The 19,116-nt window shown below is 36.4% G+C and overlaps 1 protein-coding gene across 23 annotated transcripts in view; it reads right to left on the bottom strand.

Moving 5' to 3' along the window:
• The window catches only part of nrm (neuromusculin), a 590,496-nt gene that overhangs the window by 195,557 nt on the left and 375,823 nt on the right, over positions 1-19,116 (bottom strand). For all 23 annotated transcript variants that reach the window (XR_015536928.1, XR_015536927.1, XM_087355254.1 and 20 more), the window contains exon 3: positions 12,025-12,179. Coding sequence is in view for 21 of the 23 variants with exons in the window: in XM_087355254.1 (XP_087211380.1) it covers positions 12,025-12,179 (155 nt within the window). In the remaining 2 variants the exon portion in view is untranslated. The remainder of the gene's footprint in view (positions 1-12,024; positions 12,180-19,116) is intronic.

Below are 19,116 nucleotides of genomic sequence, written 5' to 3' on the forward strand. Positions count from 1 at the left end.
ATAAATCTATTAGCCGTATTTTAAATTTCCGGTAAACTTAATGTAAGTATTTGTAGTACTTTGTATGAGGACTAACAGTTAGGTAGATAAATAGTTAAATAGATACAATTTTGTGGCAGGCTTATTGGAACCAGAAGGACGTTCAACAATTTATCGATTAAATTTCACCACATATTATAATTTAAAATTTATGTAATTTACTGATCTGTAGGTACTCACTTCAGACATAAACTCAAAAGTTTCGCACTCGTTCTTTGTGTCTCGGGGGCTCTAGTTCCAAATTTGAACCCAGAGACCGCCTATAATGGTGGAGGATTTTCTTATTCTCTTCAGTCCCTCCAAGCAAATGCTGGGATAACATCTTACGTTGGACCACGACCGCTTCCTTTCACATCCTTTACAATTCGTGCTTATTAAACATTCTTTCTTTACATTCTATTAACAGTGAACGTGAAGTCACGGCGAGGTTTTGTAATGTTGCCACTTCGTAACCACAAAAGATATAGATATACAGGTGAAACAGAAATCAAAGGATAACTATAAGATTTTCACTTTCATTCCTCGGCTGGTAAATGAGCTTCATTTAGATTCTAAACTGTTATGATGATCATTCCTGGCAAATATGCTCAGTGCAAAATGATTATTGTTAATAATAAATACATTATATCAGAAAGAATTTAAACGTTAATAATACGTAACGCTGTAGAAAATGTATTTGCGGTAGATAGAACATTCCTGGCAAATACGGGGAGTAGATAAATGTCTGCGCTGCATACACAAGCTATTTATACAAAGGGAGTGAAGGGAATAATCTGGCTTCCTTATTCTACTAGCTCTTCGTTATGAACTCTCCCCATATTCAATTACTTTTGCATTTTGTGAGAATGAACGAAGGAAGACGCATCGGGTCATAACGTCTCTCTGATTGGTTGTCTCGCACTTGAGAAATCACCTGCATTCGCTCCGTCGAGATCGGAGACAATTTCGCACTTGAGTAGGTCCCCAAGTTGTAGTACGAAGCCTCAACTGTTCTACAGAACAAGAATTGCTTTTACCTTTCATATCACTGTAGTCAGAGGAAGCACGGGGTAGGGCACTGAATTTGGCCAAAATTAATCATTCATTTTAACCAATGTTATCTATCAGTAGATATACCAAAACGGAGTCTCATCGGAGAAGAAAACGAAATGTATGCCTAATTTATTACTCACTTTTATCAACATAGTTTCTTAGAATATTATTAGAAAACACTTTATGGGACGTCCTACTCTGAAGGCAGAGCTATTTACGAATCATTACATTCTGTACATTTAAAAATGCCACTATTCCGTTTTGTCAATGCAGAAAAATGTCTCAAGACGAAAATATTCACGCAATCCGTAAGAACGGAAACCTTTATTCACACGTTTCTTTCTGAACGGAACAAGAATATATAAAATAAGTTTAAGATGATGTATACAGCGTAATTCACAGGGAACTATTATATATGTAAATTTATGGTAGAATTAAATAATCGTAACAACGGAATACATTTTATTTTCGTATAAATTCTGACAAAATGAAAACGATTTGTAATTATAGATCTAAAACAATACCTCTTATGAGTCACTAATGCTTGCAAAATTAAGCTAATACAAGCGCTCAGACAGAACCAGACACACAACTTTACCTTAAAGATGAGAATTAACATTAGTATAATATTAGCAATGTAAAATGTGGGCGAAAAAACCAAGGGATTTAAATATATTTATATTTACAGATAATATTTAACGAGCCAAGTCACTTAAATGTTTTATATATATATATATATATATATATATATTATCAGTGTTTCCCTGTCAATGGCTCCTCGCTGTTGGCAAACACTTTAATAAATTAATTTAATTTAATTGAATATATATATTTGTATTACACAAATTACATATGTAATTGTGAGAATGAAGATGGCTGTCTTCTTGGTTGTAAGGTCGTGTAGTCTGGAATAAATGTTTCGATGTTTTATAAGTCCTTGCTACCTCCGACATCAGGGCGATGATCGCCCCGATGATGGAGGTAGCACGTACATCAAAAACTTTGGTAAAACCAGAGTACACGGCGCTACAACACAGAAGACAGCATTCTTTATTCATTATGTTATTTGTATTTCCATTTCCAATGAACTGGATTGAATTTCGGTTAGGAAGCGTTTAATGTGTCCGCCAACTTGAGAAGCCTATATATGACAATTATAAACACGTCCAACATTTTACATTGTTTACAGGTAATAATAAAACGTAGATTCGTGATTGTATTTGTCCTTTGTATCAAAGTTAAATAACAAACACTACATCGGCTCGCCTCGCGTGCACTGTTTACTTATGTTCTAAATAAGGGCAAAGCTCAGTTGTACACTTTGTGTGTGCTCTACCTCAAATATCGTCTCCATAGATCTTGCACGCATTTCACTGCAATTTCAGATTTACGGTCGTAGTAAGATACACATGACAACCTCGAATTTTAATGAATATAAATAAGTATATTTTTGTTATCAGATCTGAGAGAATGGTGGAATTACTAAATCAACTGCTAACCAGTAATGTAGGCACATACGAGTTTGGGAAAAGCCTATAATTTTAACAGTTAAACGAGCTTATGTAATTTCCGACACATAAAATGTTAGGAGACGTAATAGCTTTCAGAAATGCATATGCCCCATACTCTGTACCATTCGCTATCATATTACATTCTTTCTGGGGGGGAGGTGTATTATTGAATCGTGTACTTTTGCACAGCTAATCATGATTAATGATGACTGATGATAGAGTATAAAATTTAAAATACAAAATTTTGCTCCCTATTGTGTGAATGTAGTTTTCATACTGGTTGAACAAATACCGAAGCACAATGACTCCACTGAACTTAATATCAGTGTCAAAAAGAGGACATTCCCACATATTTTGCTTCAATAGTGTTGATAGCAAAGTTATTTTGATTTGATATATAAATAGGATACGAAACTATTTCAGTGCAACAGATGGAGTATGCCGAGTATCTCTAGTTCTGTGCATTAACATCTGTACTAATTCCCCACCCGCATCATAACAATGAAAAAACATGAAATTAAATAGCCCATACGTAGTATTCGATTCTACCTATATTTACAAATTGTATTGATACTACAGTCAGATTGACGATTTAATTAAGTTGTATAATTAAGTCCTTCGTCTTTGTATTCGTATTAACGAAAGATTTTGAAGAAGCTAAAATAACGTATTTGTAAATTCAAGTGTTGTGTGTCTAATAACATTATGCGGATAGCAAAAACAAAAAAATAACCACTTCATAACAGAATTCTCTGCTGCCTTATCATATAACTATAAAATATTATAAAAAAATTTCTATATCTAAAGAATTAAATTTTGCATTAAATAAAAAATCCAATTTTCCAGATTAACGAATGTACTGCACGGGCTGGTGCCCTCTCTAGACCATTACAAGTTACATCAAGCCGATTTACTGTTCAGATGTCTCTGCTTGCAAGGTTCGAGTATTATGGATCATAATTTTGCCTCGGATATGATACGCTTGGGTCAAGGAAAGTTTTATCAGCTAACATACATTTGATGTTCCGTAAAATTTTCTTAAGCCAAACGGAACTTGTATTGATATAGGCCCTTCTTACCAAGAACCAAAGTATTATTATTATGGCTGATATATTTTACCCTCGTAGAAGAATTTTGTTTTGTATATCTAATAAACAACTGTACTGTCAACTGTTATTATAACAATAATAGATTCTGAATTCATTTATGCTCTTAAATATATGGGATTTTTTCCGTAAATACAAATTATAATACTTCAAAATTAGCGAAACAGGTTTTTCCAAAACTCTGGAGTTACACTAAATATATAAATAAATAAGTAAATAAATAAATAACGCTCTCTACCTCCATTATTTATTTATTTAGTGTTCTGTCTGACGACAGGTCCATATGAACAGAATCCTTCCATCCTTCTCCCGGACTGGGACCTGTTCATATACGTTCTTGGCAGATGATCCAGAAGTGGTTTGCCATTGCCTTCTTCTGTGTGTGAATGGAGTAATTGTTGGGATGCCACAGAGAAACCGGGGAAGCCCCCGGAGGAAAACTCCGTGTTGCCTAGACCACGGCTTTGCCCAACACAAGTTATAAATTCGGGCACCGCCGGGAATCGAACCTGAGACCCCAGGATTACAAGGCCAGCGTTCTAACCGCTAGACCACCGTGGCTGTCCACTTCCTCCATTAAATACTCAAAATGAAACAATTAGGCAAACATTAAATAATAATAACCTTAGTAACGTAAATTAAATGGAAATACAACAAGTCGGTTTTCCGAATGTTTAAGTTAGCTTGGGCTGAGACACGTGACGCTGAACTTGTAATATTTAGAAACCGATACTTAATTTAGCGTTTCCTTGACTGCATGTAAATTACATAGGTGGGTCAACCTGGCCGAGGTTCATGAAAGTTTAATGTGTTACATACAAGCGAAATTTCAGAAGATTTCCTCTGGGCTTTTAAACCCGTATCCTTCGTCAAGCAGTCAGGGAATGATCGAGATCTGCCCGTGTGACGAGCCGAATACAGATTAATATTTCAATACGGAAAATACCATCATCCAGGTTTCACTTGCCCATTCATTGTATCCGATGTAAACGTACGAAGCCTACACATTTTACCGTGTACTTAAAATCATCATAAATAAGGCAAAAGGAAAGTTTACATTATCTTCAACCTATTGACCGTAGTTACTATAGTGCAGTGTACGTAATATAAACTTTAGATTAAGAATTTAAAAAATTGAATATTACATGTATGATTTGAGGTTTTCACAGCGGTGAGTATGAAGATTTCTGTCTTCTGGGTTGTTGCGCTGTGTAGTCTGGTAGATGTTAACCAACGTTCCATAGGTCATACTGCCTCCGTCATCAGGGCGATTCTTAGTATGAAGATTTCCGTCTTCTGGGTTGTTGCGCTGTGTAGTCTGGTCGATGTTTACCAACGTTTCAGAGGTCATACTGCCTCCGTCATCAGGGCGATTCATACTACACAGCGCAACAACCCAGAAGACAGAAATCTCGGAATGTTACATGTTAAAATGACCTATAAAGTTAGTAACGAAGGTAGATTTTTAGGCCTAATTTTATTGTGTCCGGGGTCGCAGGCTCCTTTTAATGGCGGCGATAAGAGATCAATCACTATTTTACAATGACAAAAAAAATTGGGTCTGTCGTTGAAGCTCCCTTCCAAACTTACGACTACAGTACCAATTCGAGGTATCGAACAAACACGATATGTGAGCATTATGAGGCTCTCGCCACACAATCGTACTCTTTAATTTATCGCCTAATCTGGCTGACTGGGGGGGGGGATCATGTTGATCCCGCCGACTACATTGGTTCGGTGCGCAATTCACATCCGTTTCAAATGCAGTCACGCTTTACATCAGATTTATTTTTAAAGCACGGAAAATCATTGTAACGCGATGATCCAAAACATACATTGTCACAGGAAATGCGGACATAAAAATGTCATGAATGAAATTTATTTATGTCGTAAAGAAGCGTAAAATACCATCCATTATATATGAGGTCATTTTCGTGGAAACGCTGATTTTGAGTTTGTGTGAAATAATGTTATGAAAACTAACTCCATGAATCGGTGTACTTGAAAAGCTAATATTGGCTCAGCTGGTCAAGATATTCTCCACCTTTTAAGCCAGCAAAATCTTCATTACCGTATTCACAGCATCATGTCAATGGACGTTATCCTGTGTCAGATATATCTAGTAGCATCCTCATTTCATATTAAAGATCCATTTTAATAGTGTCCTTACACCTATAGATAGGGTCCCAAATGGTTTCTTCCGTTTACATTCATATTTTAATCCAATCCAATTTAATAATGAAAACACAAAAAGAACAATATATGAATAGATTTGTTGGTCTATAAATGAAAATGATTCTTAGTGGCAACAATTTGTTATACCACAGTTCAGTGTCCTCTGGCCTTACATACCACGCCAATTAGGCGCTCAAGCAAAATGGAGGAAGAAGGCTTACGTCCCAGATGGAGGAAAAGAGGTTTCCATATTCAAGCCGTTTCTGGTAATGGTGACCGGTAATTTTTTTCCAAATACCCAACGGACACTGAATCGAATCAGTTGTCATGACTCGTAAAAATACATCGTCACCGTCGGAGCTGTGTGTTCGACTTGGAAAAAGAGAATTACTGTAAGATATTTACTATTTAATGGAATCTACCCCTGGGAATGGTAATTGTTTTCATTAATAATTCTGGAAGTTCTAAATAGTAACTAATTTAAATAACTCATGTTACTGCTGAGCGGGACAATTAACTTCTTCTTATCACATTTTCATATACAGTGTGCCTAATCGTAAGAGGTAAACTAGAATGGGGCTAACATATTTTCGGGGTGGAAACTGTAGGAAGTCAAGTGGCTATTGGTGAAGTTGTAAAATATCACCGAGAACATGCATATCTGAAAAGCGATTCGTAAGGGGCTAAGAAAGGGTGATACAAGTTGTTAAATATTGACCAAACTTTATCTACCACGAAGGGCACTTTCAGAGTACTGTTGCACCTTATGCTCCTCCTAACTTCGACTCCCATCCCCAGAGAAGAACTTTCAAGTTTCCACAACTCTTGGCTGGCCTGCAAACACACAGTTTCTGCTACGAATGGCGATGAGGAGTGAAGTGGAAATGATGTTTATCTGACTCCAAGCTCATTAAATTGCTAAACCACCAGCAGAGCTCTGTCGGATGCTTATCTTGCAGAAGGTCGAGCTCAAGTGTGGAAGAATATGGCATAAACGTGAGATTATTTCGTCATTAAGTCCTTATTTTTCAGAATAACGAGATGATTATAAGGGACGCTAACATTTTATATACATTAGTTGTGTCTAATACAGAAAATTAAAAATTTAAACCAAAGTTAAAAATATAATTTTAATTATAAGGAAAACCTGTATGTCATGGTGTAACAAACTAGTTTCATAATCAACTGAAATATACAAATATTAAAAAAAACACTTTTTTACTGAGGTTTTGCTGACACCTGCAGTATAATTTCCATTACGCTCAAGCGTAACCAAACTTAATAATCATGATACACAGAGACTTTTATACGCTAGTACGGAATTTAGAAAATTCTGTTCCCTAATCACTTCTATTATGAGGTTCCAATTTCGCTCGACTAACTTCATGGCAGTTAGGGCACAACTACTATTACTGCATATTTTGCTTGATCATAATGGTTTCAGCCGAATGTCTGCCAGGTAGGAAGTGTTCGGAGTTACAGTGAAATAAAGATCCGGTTGAAAAGCACCGCAGCTTTAGAAACCTGCCTCTCAGTGCAGTAATACAAAACCCCAAGTGTACATGTAAAGCTCAGGTATGGAATACATTACTACAAAATTCCTGGTTCTAACACAACTAGTAACATTGCAACCGGAGGCGACAGGCACTATGATTTATTTATGAAAATATTGGATCTGTAGAGGACTAGTAATTATACAAGGAGCTTGTAGCTCTGAGTCCAACGGATCAATCATTTTACTTACAGCCTGTGACGAGCTCCCACTATTTGCATTGAACCTCGCGTATTCGCGTGATGCTTAACCTGCCGTGCAAACTACTGCAACCATTTCTGATCTCCTGTTAATCGACATCAATACCCCACTGACTGACGACAGTTCGTCTGGTACGAAAACCTACTTCCAGTAATTATTTTACACTAGACACTCTCACTGAAATTTTCACAATTAAACTCTATATTCCCCCTCCCCGACCTTCAGTCTCCACAAATCTGTAAACCCATATGTATGTAAGAGATATAGGAATAACAATCTCACAACACTTGACCATTTCTTGGAATTCAACCTACGAGCAGAACAATTTCCTCATATGAATCAATTATGTACTAACGTATTAGAGTTTATATTTAAAAATAAGTGGCTATTAACGGCTATTAGTACAAATTCTGTACTGTAAGGATAACTGAGTCAATATTGTTATAATATAGATATTTTGTTTCATACAACATATTACAGAAGAACAAGTACATTTGCTTCCATTTCATAATTAATTATAGTCATAAGAGCAGTAGATGTACATTTTTTAACGACAACTAAATCAGAACCAGCCAAAAATCGAATGTAGTGGATCACTTTGCAATTTAAAACAGTTTATATTCGGTAAAATCTTTTTACACTAAATTCAAATGTATTTTATGCGAGCCAACAGACCAGTAATGAGGTGTTTCATTAACTAGCATATCAATTTCATAATCATGACAGACTACACTGTCCAGGCACGAGAATTATTGGGGATTACCACAAAATCACGAGTCTTTCTAGTTGATCTCCATAAATATATCATCAATTATAACCACCAAAATTAACATTACTGGTAATACAGAAGCGGTTTGTTTGTTGTATCGTACATTAATTAACGGAAGTGCACGAACGATGAAGATTATTTAGCACCGATCCAAATGTGAAAACAGTTGTACACGATAAATTAGAAAGATTCGGAGAGAAAGAGACGGCTTATTTCGAAGAACAATCTCGGAATTATCCTTCATACCGAGGCCAGCTTTAAAATATTCAGCCAAGATAGTTGTTTTATGTCTCTGTTTGATGTCTCGACCGATGATTGAACCAAGCGCCTCACAAATAAAAAACAGAAGTATTAAGACTTAGGCTAGACTGTTCGTCTCTCGACAGTAAAGTTGTTTGCAATGATTACAAAGTAATTACGTGTATATTAAAATATTTGATGCAGTTGTGTCAGGTCAGTGACGTTAATGAGACTTTGGTGGTCTGTAAATGTAGATCTATGGCGTAGTCAAAAAGTAAGAGATAGTATTAGCTAACTTAAAAATTCAGTCAGAGTCAACTCACATCGCGTTCAGAATTCCTGCTGCGAAACACATTACAAGGTGGAGGACTAATCCACGTTGTGGTAACGGTTTCATCAGAAGGCCCCACAGAACGCCGTTCCCTCTCATATCCTTTGATCCAATCTGTGCTCACACATATTGTCATAATTAATTGTAACCCGGCAACATGCGCCAGACCACAACGGAGTGACCCGGTCTGCTTCGGAGAGGCAGAACGTGAGAGAACATCGCGGTACTTCACACAAACATAAACAGAAAACAGCACACACTGTTTCGGACAGTTTTCAACCTACTGTGATCTTCTTAGCCGGCAGCTAATCCACAGACAGGAGATTAGTGGTTATTCAAAGTACTTGACATTCTGTACATCTTCAAAGCGTTGTTATAAATTGCAAATTTTGTATTCTAATGGACACTATGCCCTAGGAAGTATCAAAAAGATTCTTCGGCATTCTTTCTTTGCTAGTTAGAATTGTTTTAAACGATGTCACAGCTTTTACATTAATTTGTTTGTAATATCTGTTGTTTCAGAAATAGTTGCAGTATCGTTCTGAATACGTACTTATTCTTCGGAAAATAACAATACAAAACACACAAGGGGAAATTCACAAATTTAAACAAGTAACACCAGCCAGTGACACAGTGACGGAGGATGACAGGTGATCAGTTGATGCTCCGTGCGTGTAGCAGACGGGATGCCACGTACGCGAAGCAACTATACAAACACAACGTGCTTTGGAATCCGTCAGTTGCGTGACTGAATGTCTGATTCCGTCACCCCACACGTCATCAAGAGGGAACGAATATGCTGGAGAGGAATGGTTTTTCGCAAAGGCCAACGACTGACGAGGACCCTAGTTAGCACCCATCGTCAAAAGTGCAGTTGACATGCAGTCCATTTCCCTATTACTATCAAGAGCCGCTTGGGTACTTTGTTGCTTGTTCAGTGTCGGCACCTAGCAGCATGTATGTAATCTGCTTTAAGCGTATCTAACTCATGTTTTAGCTGAAATTAAGTGGAGTCACACTTCGAAGTTAATAGGGGATGCAAGCACAATGCAGAAGGGGCCGTGTTTTAGGAACCGCAGTTCTGAAGCCGACACACGCAAAAATTTCGCATCACAAAATTCTAAGCTGTGTGATATGGAATACCTATTCATGAACTGGTGGCTGATTGGTTATTGGTTTATGGAGGGTCTAACGATACTGGTTCAATTGTCAAAGTTATGTAGTATCAGATGCCTGGTTGATTTATTAATGATGAATTTGAAAACGTCTGCAATCTGTTATCGGAGAATCAGCAGGGTAACGGAAATTGGTATAACCAGTTTCAAAACAAATATGTCAATGTCTGTTTAAAATTGTATTCGGTTTTTAGCTAAAGAAAACTAGGTGACGAAATAAAATGGTTTAAGCAGAAATTATATATTTCTGCACGATTTATGTGCAGAAAGAAGTGAAACTCAGAAAGCATACAAAACACCACTGAGCATGAATCACCGTTTTCCACCACTTATGGTTGCAAATATACCTTTGCCTTAATCAAAACAGCCGCAGGAACTTCATTATAAAAATGTATCTCGAGACTATACAAGAGAGAGATATTATGTATTCGTATGTAACACGCCTTCCTGAGGCTACAATTAACTATATAAAATAATGGAACTATTTCTCCTGATCTGCAAATTTCAGGTTACTTGAAAATTTGTCTGAGCCACGAAAGTTTAGTCTCTAAAATAACTGGAAATTAAGACATTTTTTCCTTCAACCTAATGATTCAGAATTCTTCCAGCCTCACATCCAGAAAATAATGGTAGCTCATTATCTGGCGAGAAAGGCAGTTTAAATAAGGATCTAATTATTCTTCTCCATTTAGTGACGAACTGTAAATGTGGGTATATAAATCTATGTCTTCTGTACGTTCCAGTGGCATAGTTTTTCTGTAGGCCTAGTTTTATACAATATTTCTGCATAAGTAATTCTTTAAGAAATGCTATTGTAGTTGGCTGCCGTCTGGCGTGTTTATCAGCTGGAGTATGCGAATATACATACACAATGGTTAGTTTTTTATAAGAGTTAATTTATTTGCAGATTTCACGTGATTACAATTTCTCTGCATTAAAGCCGCTTGTGAAAAATTAATCTAAATTCTGACAGGTGCGTACAAGAAAGGATCAAGGAAACAAATACGGTTCAATGCAGTAACCTTTGGACTCCCAACTGGAGAACGCAAATATGAAAAGAAAAAAAAAAACTTTCAAATACTTTCAAATTTCCTACTCCTCACTTCGGGTGGAAATATATGGGAAGTAAACAGTCTCATGTCTACACTGCGTTAGAATTTTCGTTATCTACACGAGCTATAATTTTATCCATAGTTATTAAGAAAGCTAATATTAATAAGTGCCAGTTAGGAACAAACGTGCCAAGACTCAAGAGACATGCATAAGAAATATTGACGTAATATCAAGTTACAAGTTTTGTATGAGATAAATTACAACTGAACTCAAACTAACAAAAGTCTTATTCTTTTGGAATCATGTGCGTGAATGGTGAATTAACAGCCTATGACTTAAATTTCTGAAGGCAATATTTTGTCTGTAACGTCATATCACACCGACGTTTCAATGCCGAAAATGCAGGTCTGTCTCTGTTAGAAATTATATTCGTATCTGTGGCATTACTCCAATTATTACTGTAAACTCAAGGCTGAATAATAAAGTTGTTTTATGTCTTCTTCAAATATGTATTTCTGACACCACTGACCTAAATACGGAAGGGAAAGCACATAATATATCGTCATAACCCTCGTGATACTAATAACAGTGCAAAGAATCTTGACGAGATTTGAACAGAGTACTTCACGTCCATTATATCCCATACAGATATTGATAACTGATTAGCTCTTTAAAGCGAAAGTTGGTCATAATAATATTTAAATAAGTCCTTACCTCAAAGAAGACTAATTATAGAGAATGTAGTTAAAGCCACTTGAGGAAATAATCGCTGCTTAACCACTATGTTTCAAAGGATTAATAACGTTATATAAAACAACAGAATAAAGTAATGCAACTTACTGAGTGCTGTGAGGTTGATAAACTGTACAACGGAACATCCCTGCCGTACTTCTAAAAACGTGATCTCGCATTTGTACACAGCTTCATCAGCTACTTGCAGCTGCTTCACCTCCAGATAAGATTCCGTGTCATTCTGTTTGTAATGCAGACTTGCCCTGAAATACAGAACGTCAACAAATGAGAGTGGCCTGTCTTTCAGTAACTAGACATCAAACACACATTCCTCCCACCAGTTTGAGTACAATGCAAACAAGCATATCATAACGTAATTCATTTATGGTACATCCATTACATAAGTACACAATCCTGAGACTGGGGCTATTTGTGACTTGTCAGTTCTGTGAAATCTTGCTAAACCTTAACCTATTCACATTAAGTATAACGTGAGAGCATAGAATGCGTCAAAATGACAGGTGGAAACAACGAAATGCCTTCAATGAAACACAATCTGGAGACTGATCAAATTGAATACTATTGAAACCAAGAGGTAGACAAATTGTAATTGTAAGGAGCTCCAAATCTTGGCCTGCTAAGAATACCCATACTCCAATTCACACACACAAATGCAATTTTAATTGAATTCTGGATTAAAACTAGGCCAACAATCAGCTGTTCTTTACGGAACATCAAGAATAAATATATTTTCTGGTCTCCTGCTTATTCTGACATCAAACCTAACCACGTTATATATCAAGGACTGCAAAATACAACACAGGAATCCCGTAATATTTCAAAACCCATAATTATAAACGGGTATTTAGTACCAATTTGTAAACAGTATGTGATTAATAAATTAAATGTAATAATTTTAACATTAATGGGATAAGATATGTTAAATAAACAGAATTATACACAAAAACATTTTCACATTCTTCTGAACTGAGACAATGTACTATGTCGGAAACTGCTTAACTTCAATGTTTATTTCCAGGTAGTTAATTTAAAACAATCATTAGAAAGCTGGTGCATATGATAACCGTCAAAGTGATACAGGCTCACACTAGCGCTTTCCAACACACTATAAAACCAATTTAAAATTGCAATCAATTCAATTGGCATGCAAATTCCATGATACGGAAATCATATCATATTACATTAAAGCAAATCTACATAGAAAATTTATGGTACTTTTACATAAATAGTTGTAACGTTTGAAAGGTGTGAAATCGGTTAATATAGAAAATATTCAACAATAAAAACTGTTTTAATTAAACATCAAAGAAACAGAAAAATATTTAATACGGTATGCAGATGCAATACAATATATAATTACTAATTATGAAACTATAAGATTTCTACAATTGGCAGGTCGTGTTTTACTATTCAAGGGACTAAGATGTGTTGTTTATGGTTTAATTCTGTCTCTTAATCCCTAACTTCAACAATGGGAAGTGTAAATCAGAGAGAACCATAAGACTGATTTCGGATGTTCATCTAAATTCTCCATAAAGCTTCCGATAAAAATATTCTTGCAACGAAGTCTTCTTGGACGGACCTCCGTACAAGCAAGGAGTTCCAGTGCAACGTTTCGGAGACTGTATCTGTCTCTATAATAGGGGTATCCGGTTTTTACGAATTCAGGAAGTGAAACTCGTAACATCTAGAAAGCATACGACAGGGCTCCGGGAAAATGCAGTAACTTGAAAATGCGAGATAGTTATAACAAGCAAGTCTGCAGAAGTATATGAAAAAAGACAGGAAAACTAATGCCACGCCCCTAATAAAGTCCTGATAGAAGAACCGACTAATAACTTTGAATATTCGAAAATTTAGCACAGCTCTGCATTATCTGAAACCCGGATGTGTTACTTTAATATCATCTCATATCAATCATTTTAGTCAAACTTTTCTTACGAGGAACTGGGAACCTTCAAAAGAATGAGACACAAACACCTACGAACGTCAATTCATACTAGCAACAGCTTTGTTGAACTCTGAAGCAATTCACACTGCAATTGTATAGTCTCACTTCGTGACCAGAAGGAACTTCCTTTCTAGACAAAATCAAACAGACCTTTGGGTTGATGCTTTGGTGAAGGACTAGGAACGGATCGAGATTTTCTCCCACATAGAAACGTCTGCTACAGACACACATCTGATATCCGCTACAGTTCAAACACGCAGCAGCCATAAAGGCGCCAAGAGAATACCTTCGGAAATGATTCCAAGCGCTGGGATATTTAATTGGTTTTATCCCAACCCAGTTCTGACATCTCACTTCTATAGCTCCTTTTAAAGAAACTGTGATCTTACGGGCTTTCTGTTAAAATAGAAACAACGGACACGTTTCAATAAAGATAGGAACAGACCAAAGCTTTGGAGATACTGGAACAAGACGTTCTCGGAGCACTTTGTGACTAACCACTTCCCTCTAATTGTTTCAGATGATCATGAGGCTGACAGAAATTACAGCTAAGTAATTCGGCCTACGGAATTTATCATTTGTTTGCATTACTTTCGCTAGAAAAAGCTTCTTAATACAGTCAAAGGTAAACTTACTTTAATTTCGTAACAGTTGTAACTAGCGTATAAGTGCAAGAACTGGGCAATTCTTAAGTAAGAAAACGTCCGTGGGTTAGCACACGAATCTAAAGATCTAATTACAATTTCCACACGATTAGCAAGGACCAATGGCAAACTACTACTCTTCGTTTCGGTCGTCTTGTACTATAAAACTTACTGTAATCCGATATAGTGCACATTTATTCTTTTTGTCAATATCACAACTCTTTAAATATACCATGCCCAATTGAATGAAATTTTATACGCATTACATAAAAAATGTATATAGTACATAAGAAACTAATATTAAACCCTATTCATTTACTTTAATTCTTAAATTTCAGAACTCACCGACTCTATAAGTCATATTTTATTAATTTTTAATTCATATTATTGGGCAACTATATTAGTATGTAATGTTATTATTGCAATTTATTGTCACGTTTTCTTACTAAGTTTCGACACAAAATAAACAGAATATTTTGCTGATGAAAAATTCTTGAAAATGGCCGAGTAAAAAGAGATATCAGGATAGGTTTAAATGGGATTAAATCCACATCAATAAAATATTTTTCAAGCATAATGCTACGGAGCGTCTTATGTCTGAGGGAGGAAGACGGAATGAGAATTTGTACATGTAATTTTTCTCTCTCTTCATTTGTTAATTCCGATGAGTAAAGACTACGACTTCCGTAACACAGTATCTTTGTCACACATTATGTCACCACAGGATGGATTCTGACACGCACAAACCGATTTACTGCATCAGATGATGAATCCTAGACCAGAATCGGGCAAACGGTAGAACACCGCGAGTGTTGACTGAGTAAGTCTACGCCATGGCAGACAGAAGCGCACTTCTCAAACAGACCGTGCGGAAACACATTGTTACGCCACATTCAGAAGGCACCAACCATACAATTTCTAGCGCCGTTTCTGGAAGCGATGAACAATCAGCAGATGAATAGGATACGACAGAGCAGCGTTACACGGTGTGCTGCGCTGTAGTATTGAATCGGAAGCCTTTTCGACAACTCTGATGTTCCATAGACATCTATTTGTGGAAAAGATGTCCATATTTTATGTACAGTCTGCTAGGAAACAGAAGTTCAATCACCCTCATTGCTTCTATAAAACGAAAGATTATTTTTCACAAAAAAGCCTTTGGGGTAATCTTCAGTTTGCCAGTGATAAGGAATTCTGGATTCTGAAGAAATACGAATTAATCAGAATTAGCACCTAAACTTCTTTATTATGCCATATAATCCGTTACAGATACAAACAGAGCTTGATAACGTAACCTCTGAATAGTCTAATAATATATATGTCTACTGTTTATCCTAGGTATACTGTCACACAATGTATTCACTTAAAATTAACATGTATCTACAGCACATTAGAAGATAATATGTCTGTCATAAAGAATACAAGTTTCATTGTCTAATTACATTTCATTAACTCGTGACAGTTAAAGCAGACATGTTGAAATATTTGAAATAACATTCAAACACTAGAAGCAACTTCTAAAATTATGGTGTCAATTTCGTGGACCTGCGAAGTGAACCACAGGATGTGATGTTTTTAACTGCTTTCGTTTCCAATTTTGAACGAGGTTACGAAAGTGGAAATAGCAATATCAGTAAATCTAAACTTTGCTTCAGTTGAGGTTGAATTGAGTGTTACTGGACGCTATATACGTACGAGTACGATGGGGAGCGAAACAAGACAGCCAGCCAGCCAGCCAGCTAGAAACGAATCACAAGACCTGCACATAAATATATTGTAAAAGTTTCAAATTGCCTGGAGAATGGGAACATCCTAAACCTTTCACAGAAGAAAATATTAAGACTCAGAAGGAAAGTGACAGACAGTACTTGCTCGAAAAGTATCGTTAACTTTTTTTAAAACAAAAAAGCCTTTTTCAGCAGCCCTGTAGTTCCTGACATGTTGTTATGGCAACTCCTACAACAATTCGAGTTCAAATACATGAAAAGGTGGAACATGACGCAGATCTGTTCACAACCAAAAAATACACGCTTATGCTCCTTATTGTAATATAATCTATATAAACTGTTGGTACCAACTTTCAAAAAAATCATCCAGCTCAATAAGCAGACCTACCTTTTTGTGATCACTGGTCTTTGTGATAGTGGAAACTGAAATGCAGTATTTCCTTCAAGGTATTCTTATCATCGGCTTCAAAGTATCACGAGTAATATGGAAGGGAGTAGTATACTGGACAGTTTTCACAAATTATAAATAAATAACTTACTCAGATTTAACACTGTACTTTAACGCTGGGACGTTGTGGGCATTTTCCAGAGGCGTACAGTTACATTAATATTAAAATTTATTTTTGATATCGGAAGAATGCTAACTATCAAAACAATTATTTAAGCAGAATCTATCTCATGAACAATGCTCACAGTTACCCACTTAGTCGCAACGAAGCTTGTAAACGCATCAGATAAGAGAAGGATATGCAGTTAGTATCTGTTCCTTACTATGGGAGACCAGCTTTCTTTACTGTCCCAAATGGCTTATTAGCTGATAGCTCTTACTAAACTCGTGAAACGAGCATGATAGAGGTGTTACACTCTGACCAAGCAGAGAAATATAAAGTCGTGATGGTTTCCAGTGCTACAGCTGCTATAGTCTGCGTGTTAGGATCGATGGTACGGTACATGTTATGAATTATAAACGGTTTTGTCTCGTTTAATATTTTATTGTACATCTCGCTGTTCTCAACGGAATTTTTTTTATACGTTTGCAGAAAGTGGAGTAAATTAATAAGCCTTATCAGAGGACCGAATTCCGTTCAAATGTTAATTCATAACGTTAACGACAATGCTTTTAACTTGGCTTCAGTTAATGTATCCTTATTTGCAGGGGACACGCTGGTATTTTAGGAGGACGAAATATTTATTTGATTTCCTTCCAGGTAAAATATTGAAGTCTCATTTCATTAGAGCATGATTACAGTCTCCCTAAAATAATAATGGAAAGCCATCATTAATTGACTGTCCTGACATGTTGAATACAGTAAACATACAGACTGTTTAAATTTTTTCCTCGCAAGAAGACAAATTCAAAGCACACTGGCAAACTTACATTAAACGTTCAGACTATGAACATTTGTAAAACTGGTCTACGAGGCTATTTTCATTGAAAATGTTACAAAGTAACACTTGCTTCAAAAGGTAGTACCACCAGCAACTTGTCAAATACGAGTTAAGTATTCAGTGGTTCAAGACGTCATCATAGTCAGGAACAAGAAGATTCACAAAACATTTTTATATTTTTTGGCGTCTTCAGAACACAATAATGGGATCCTGTCCTATAAGTCATCGTGACGTCACAAAGAGCCCCAAACTCACTGCCCCCTTCTGATAGTCTTGTCACATTTCTTATTCACGTTAAGTTCATCACCGAGGTAGTAAAGTACAAAGCAGATAAAAGCCCTGCCATTCAGCGCACCATGCAGAGTTCAATCGACTGTTATCGATACAGCGAATGCAGAGAAGCAACCTATCAACAAGTAAATAGTGTGTATTAACGGGGTCAACGAAACGCTTCAAATTTAAGTGCCAGTGTACCAGTGAATTTCAGCGGACTACAAGATGGTTGAACGCAATGAAGGAGTTACGAACAATGCGCACATCGACTCTGCATCAGTAAACACAAAGAGATAGAAATTAAGATGCTTAGATTATGATATGTACTTATCGAATAAGATAGACCATAACTACCGAAACTGTAACAGCCTTGAATGTAACGTCTTGGCACCCTCGCCAACTGACTCGTTTTGAACCAGTTTATTTACTTAGACTGACAAATGTGTACACATACAACTGATTCAGAGAACCTAGAAGAAAGCCTTCACTCATTCTCCGACTGGTAACCATCGGCTGTAAGCTGGGGTTGGTGGATCTCAAAACGTTCTGAAGTTTATGGTTAATAATAGCAAAACTCTGTACTAAGAAACAACGAATTAATTATTAGTATAGGATAGATATTAAAAAAATCTAAATTTGATACTGATATAGTTATTCTGGGTTGTGACGTCGTATTTACTTGTAGGTGGATATCAACATACTGTCTTCAACTTCAGAATGTACATACTAACATTTAGAAGGAACTTTGTGTCTTCTGTAGATGGAGACAGTAGTTTCTCCGAAACGTTTGTATCTACCTGCAAGTCCACACGACGTCACAAATCACAAGAACATCGAAATCTTCTTCGAAAACCTCAAATATCACTCGACCGATTTGCGACTTGTTTACATTTACCTACACTAAATAGGGAAAATGAAACTCCAGATTTACTGTACCAAATAACGGTTTGATATTGTAATAAGGCGTAGTTGAGTCACGTATTATAAACGGTATCGAGTTATCTAAAGCTTCGGGAAGAAGGGTGTTTAGTATCCGGAATATTAGCTACAGGCTGCTAGCTAAAATGGGAGTAACAAAGGAAGCGCTTGGCTTATGACGAAGTTAGGCTGGCATTTCCCATCGTCTCCATTACAACATTAGCTCGGAAAGGTCAACTTTCTAAGAGAAATGACACCGGCATTGCCGACAGCTCAT

This window comes from Zootermopsis nevadensis, unplaced genomic scaffold (genome assembly GCF_977971745.1).
Source record: "Zootermopsis nevadensis isolate Lab colony 2312 unplaced genomic scaffold, Znev_1.0 Znev_ptg000024l, whole genome shotgun sequence".
NCBI classification, from domain to species: Eukaryota; Metazoa; Arthropoda; class Insecta; order Blattodea; family Termopsidae; genus Zootermopsis; species Zootermopsis nevadensis.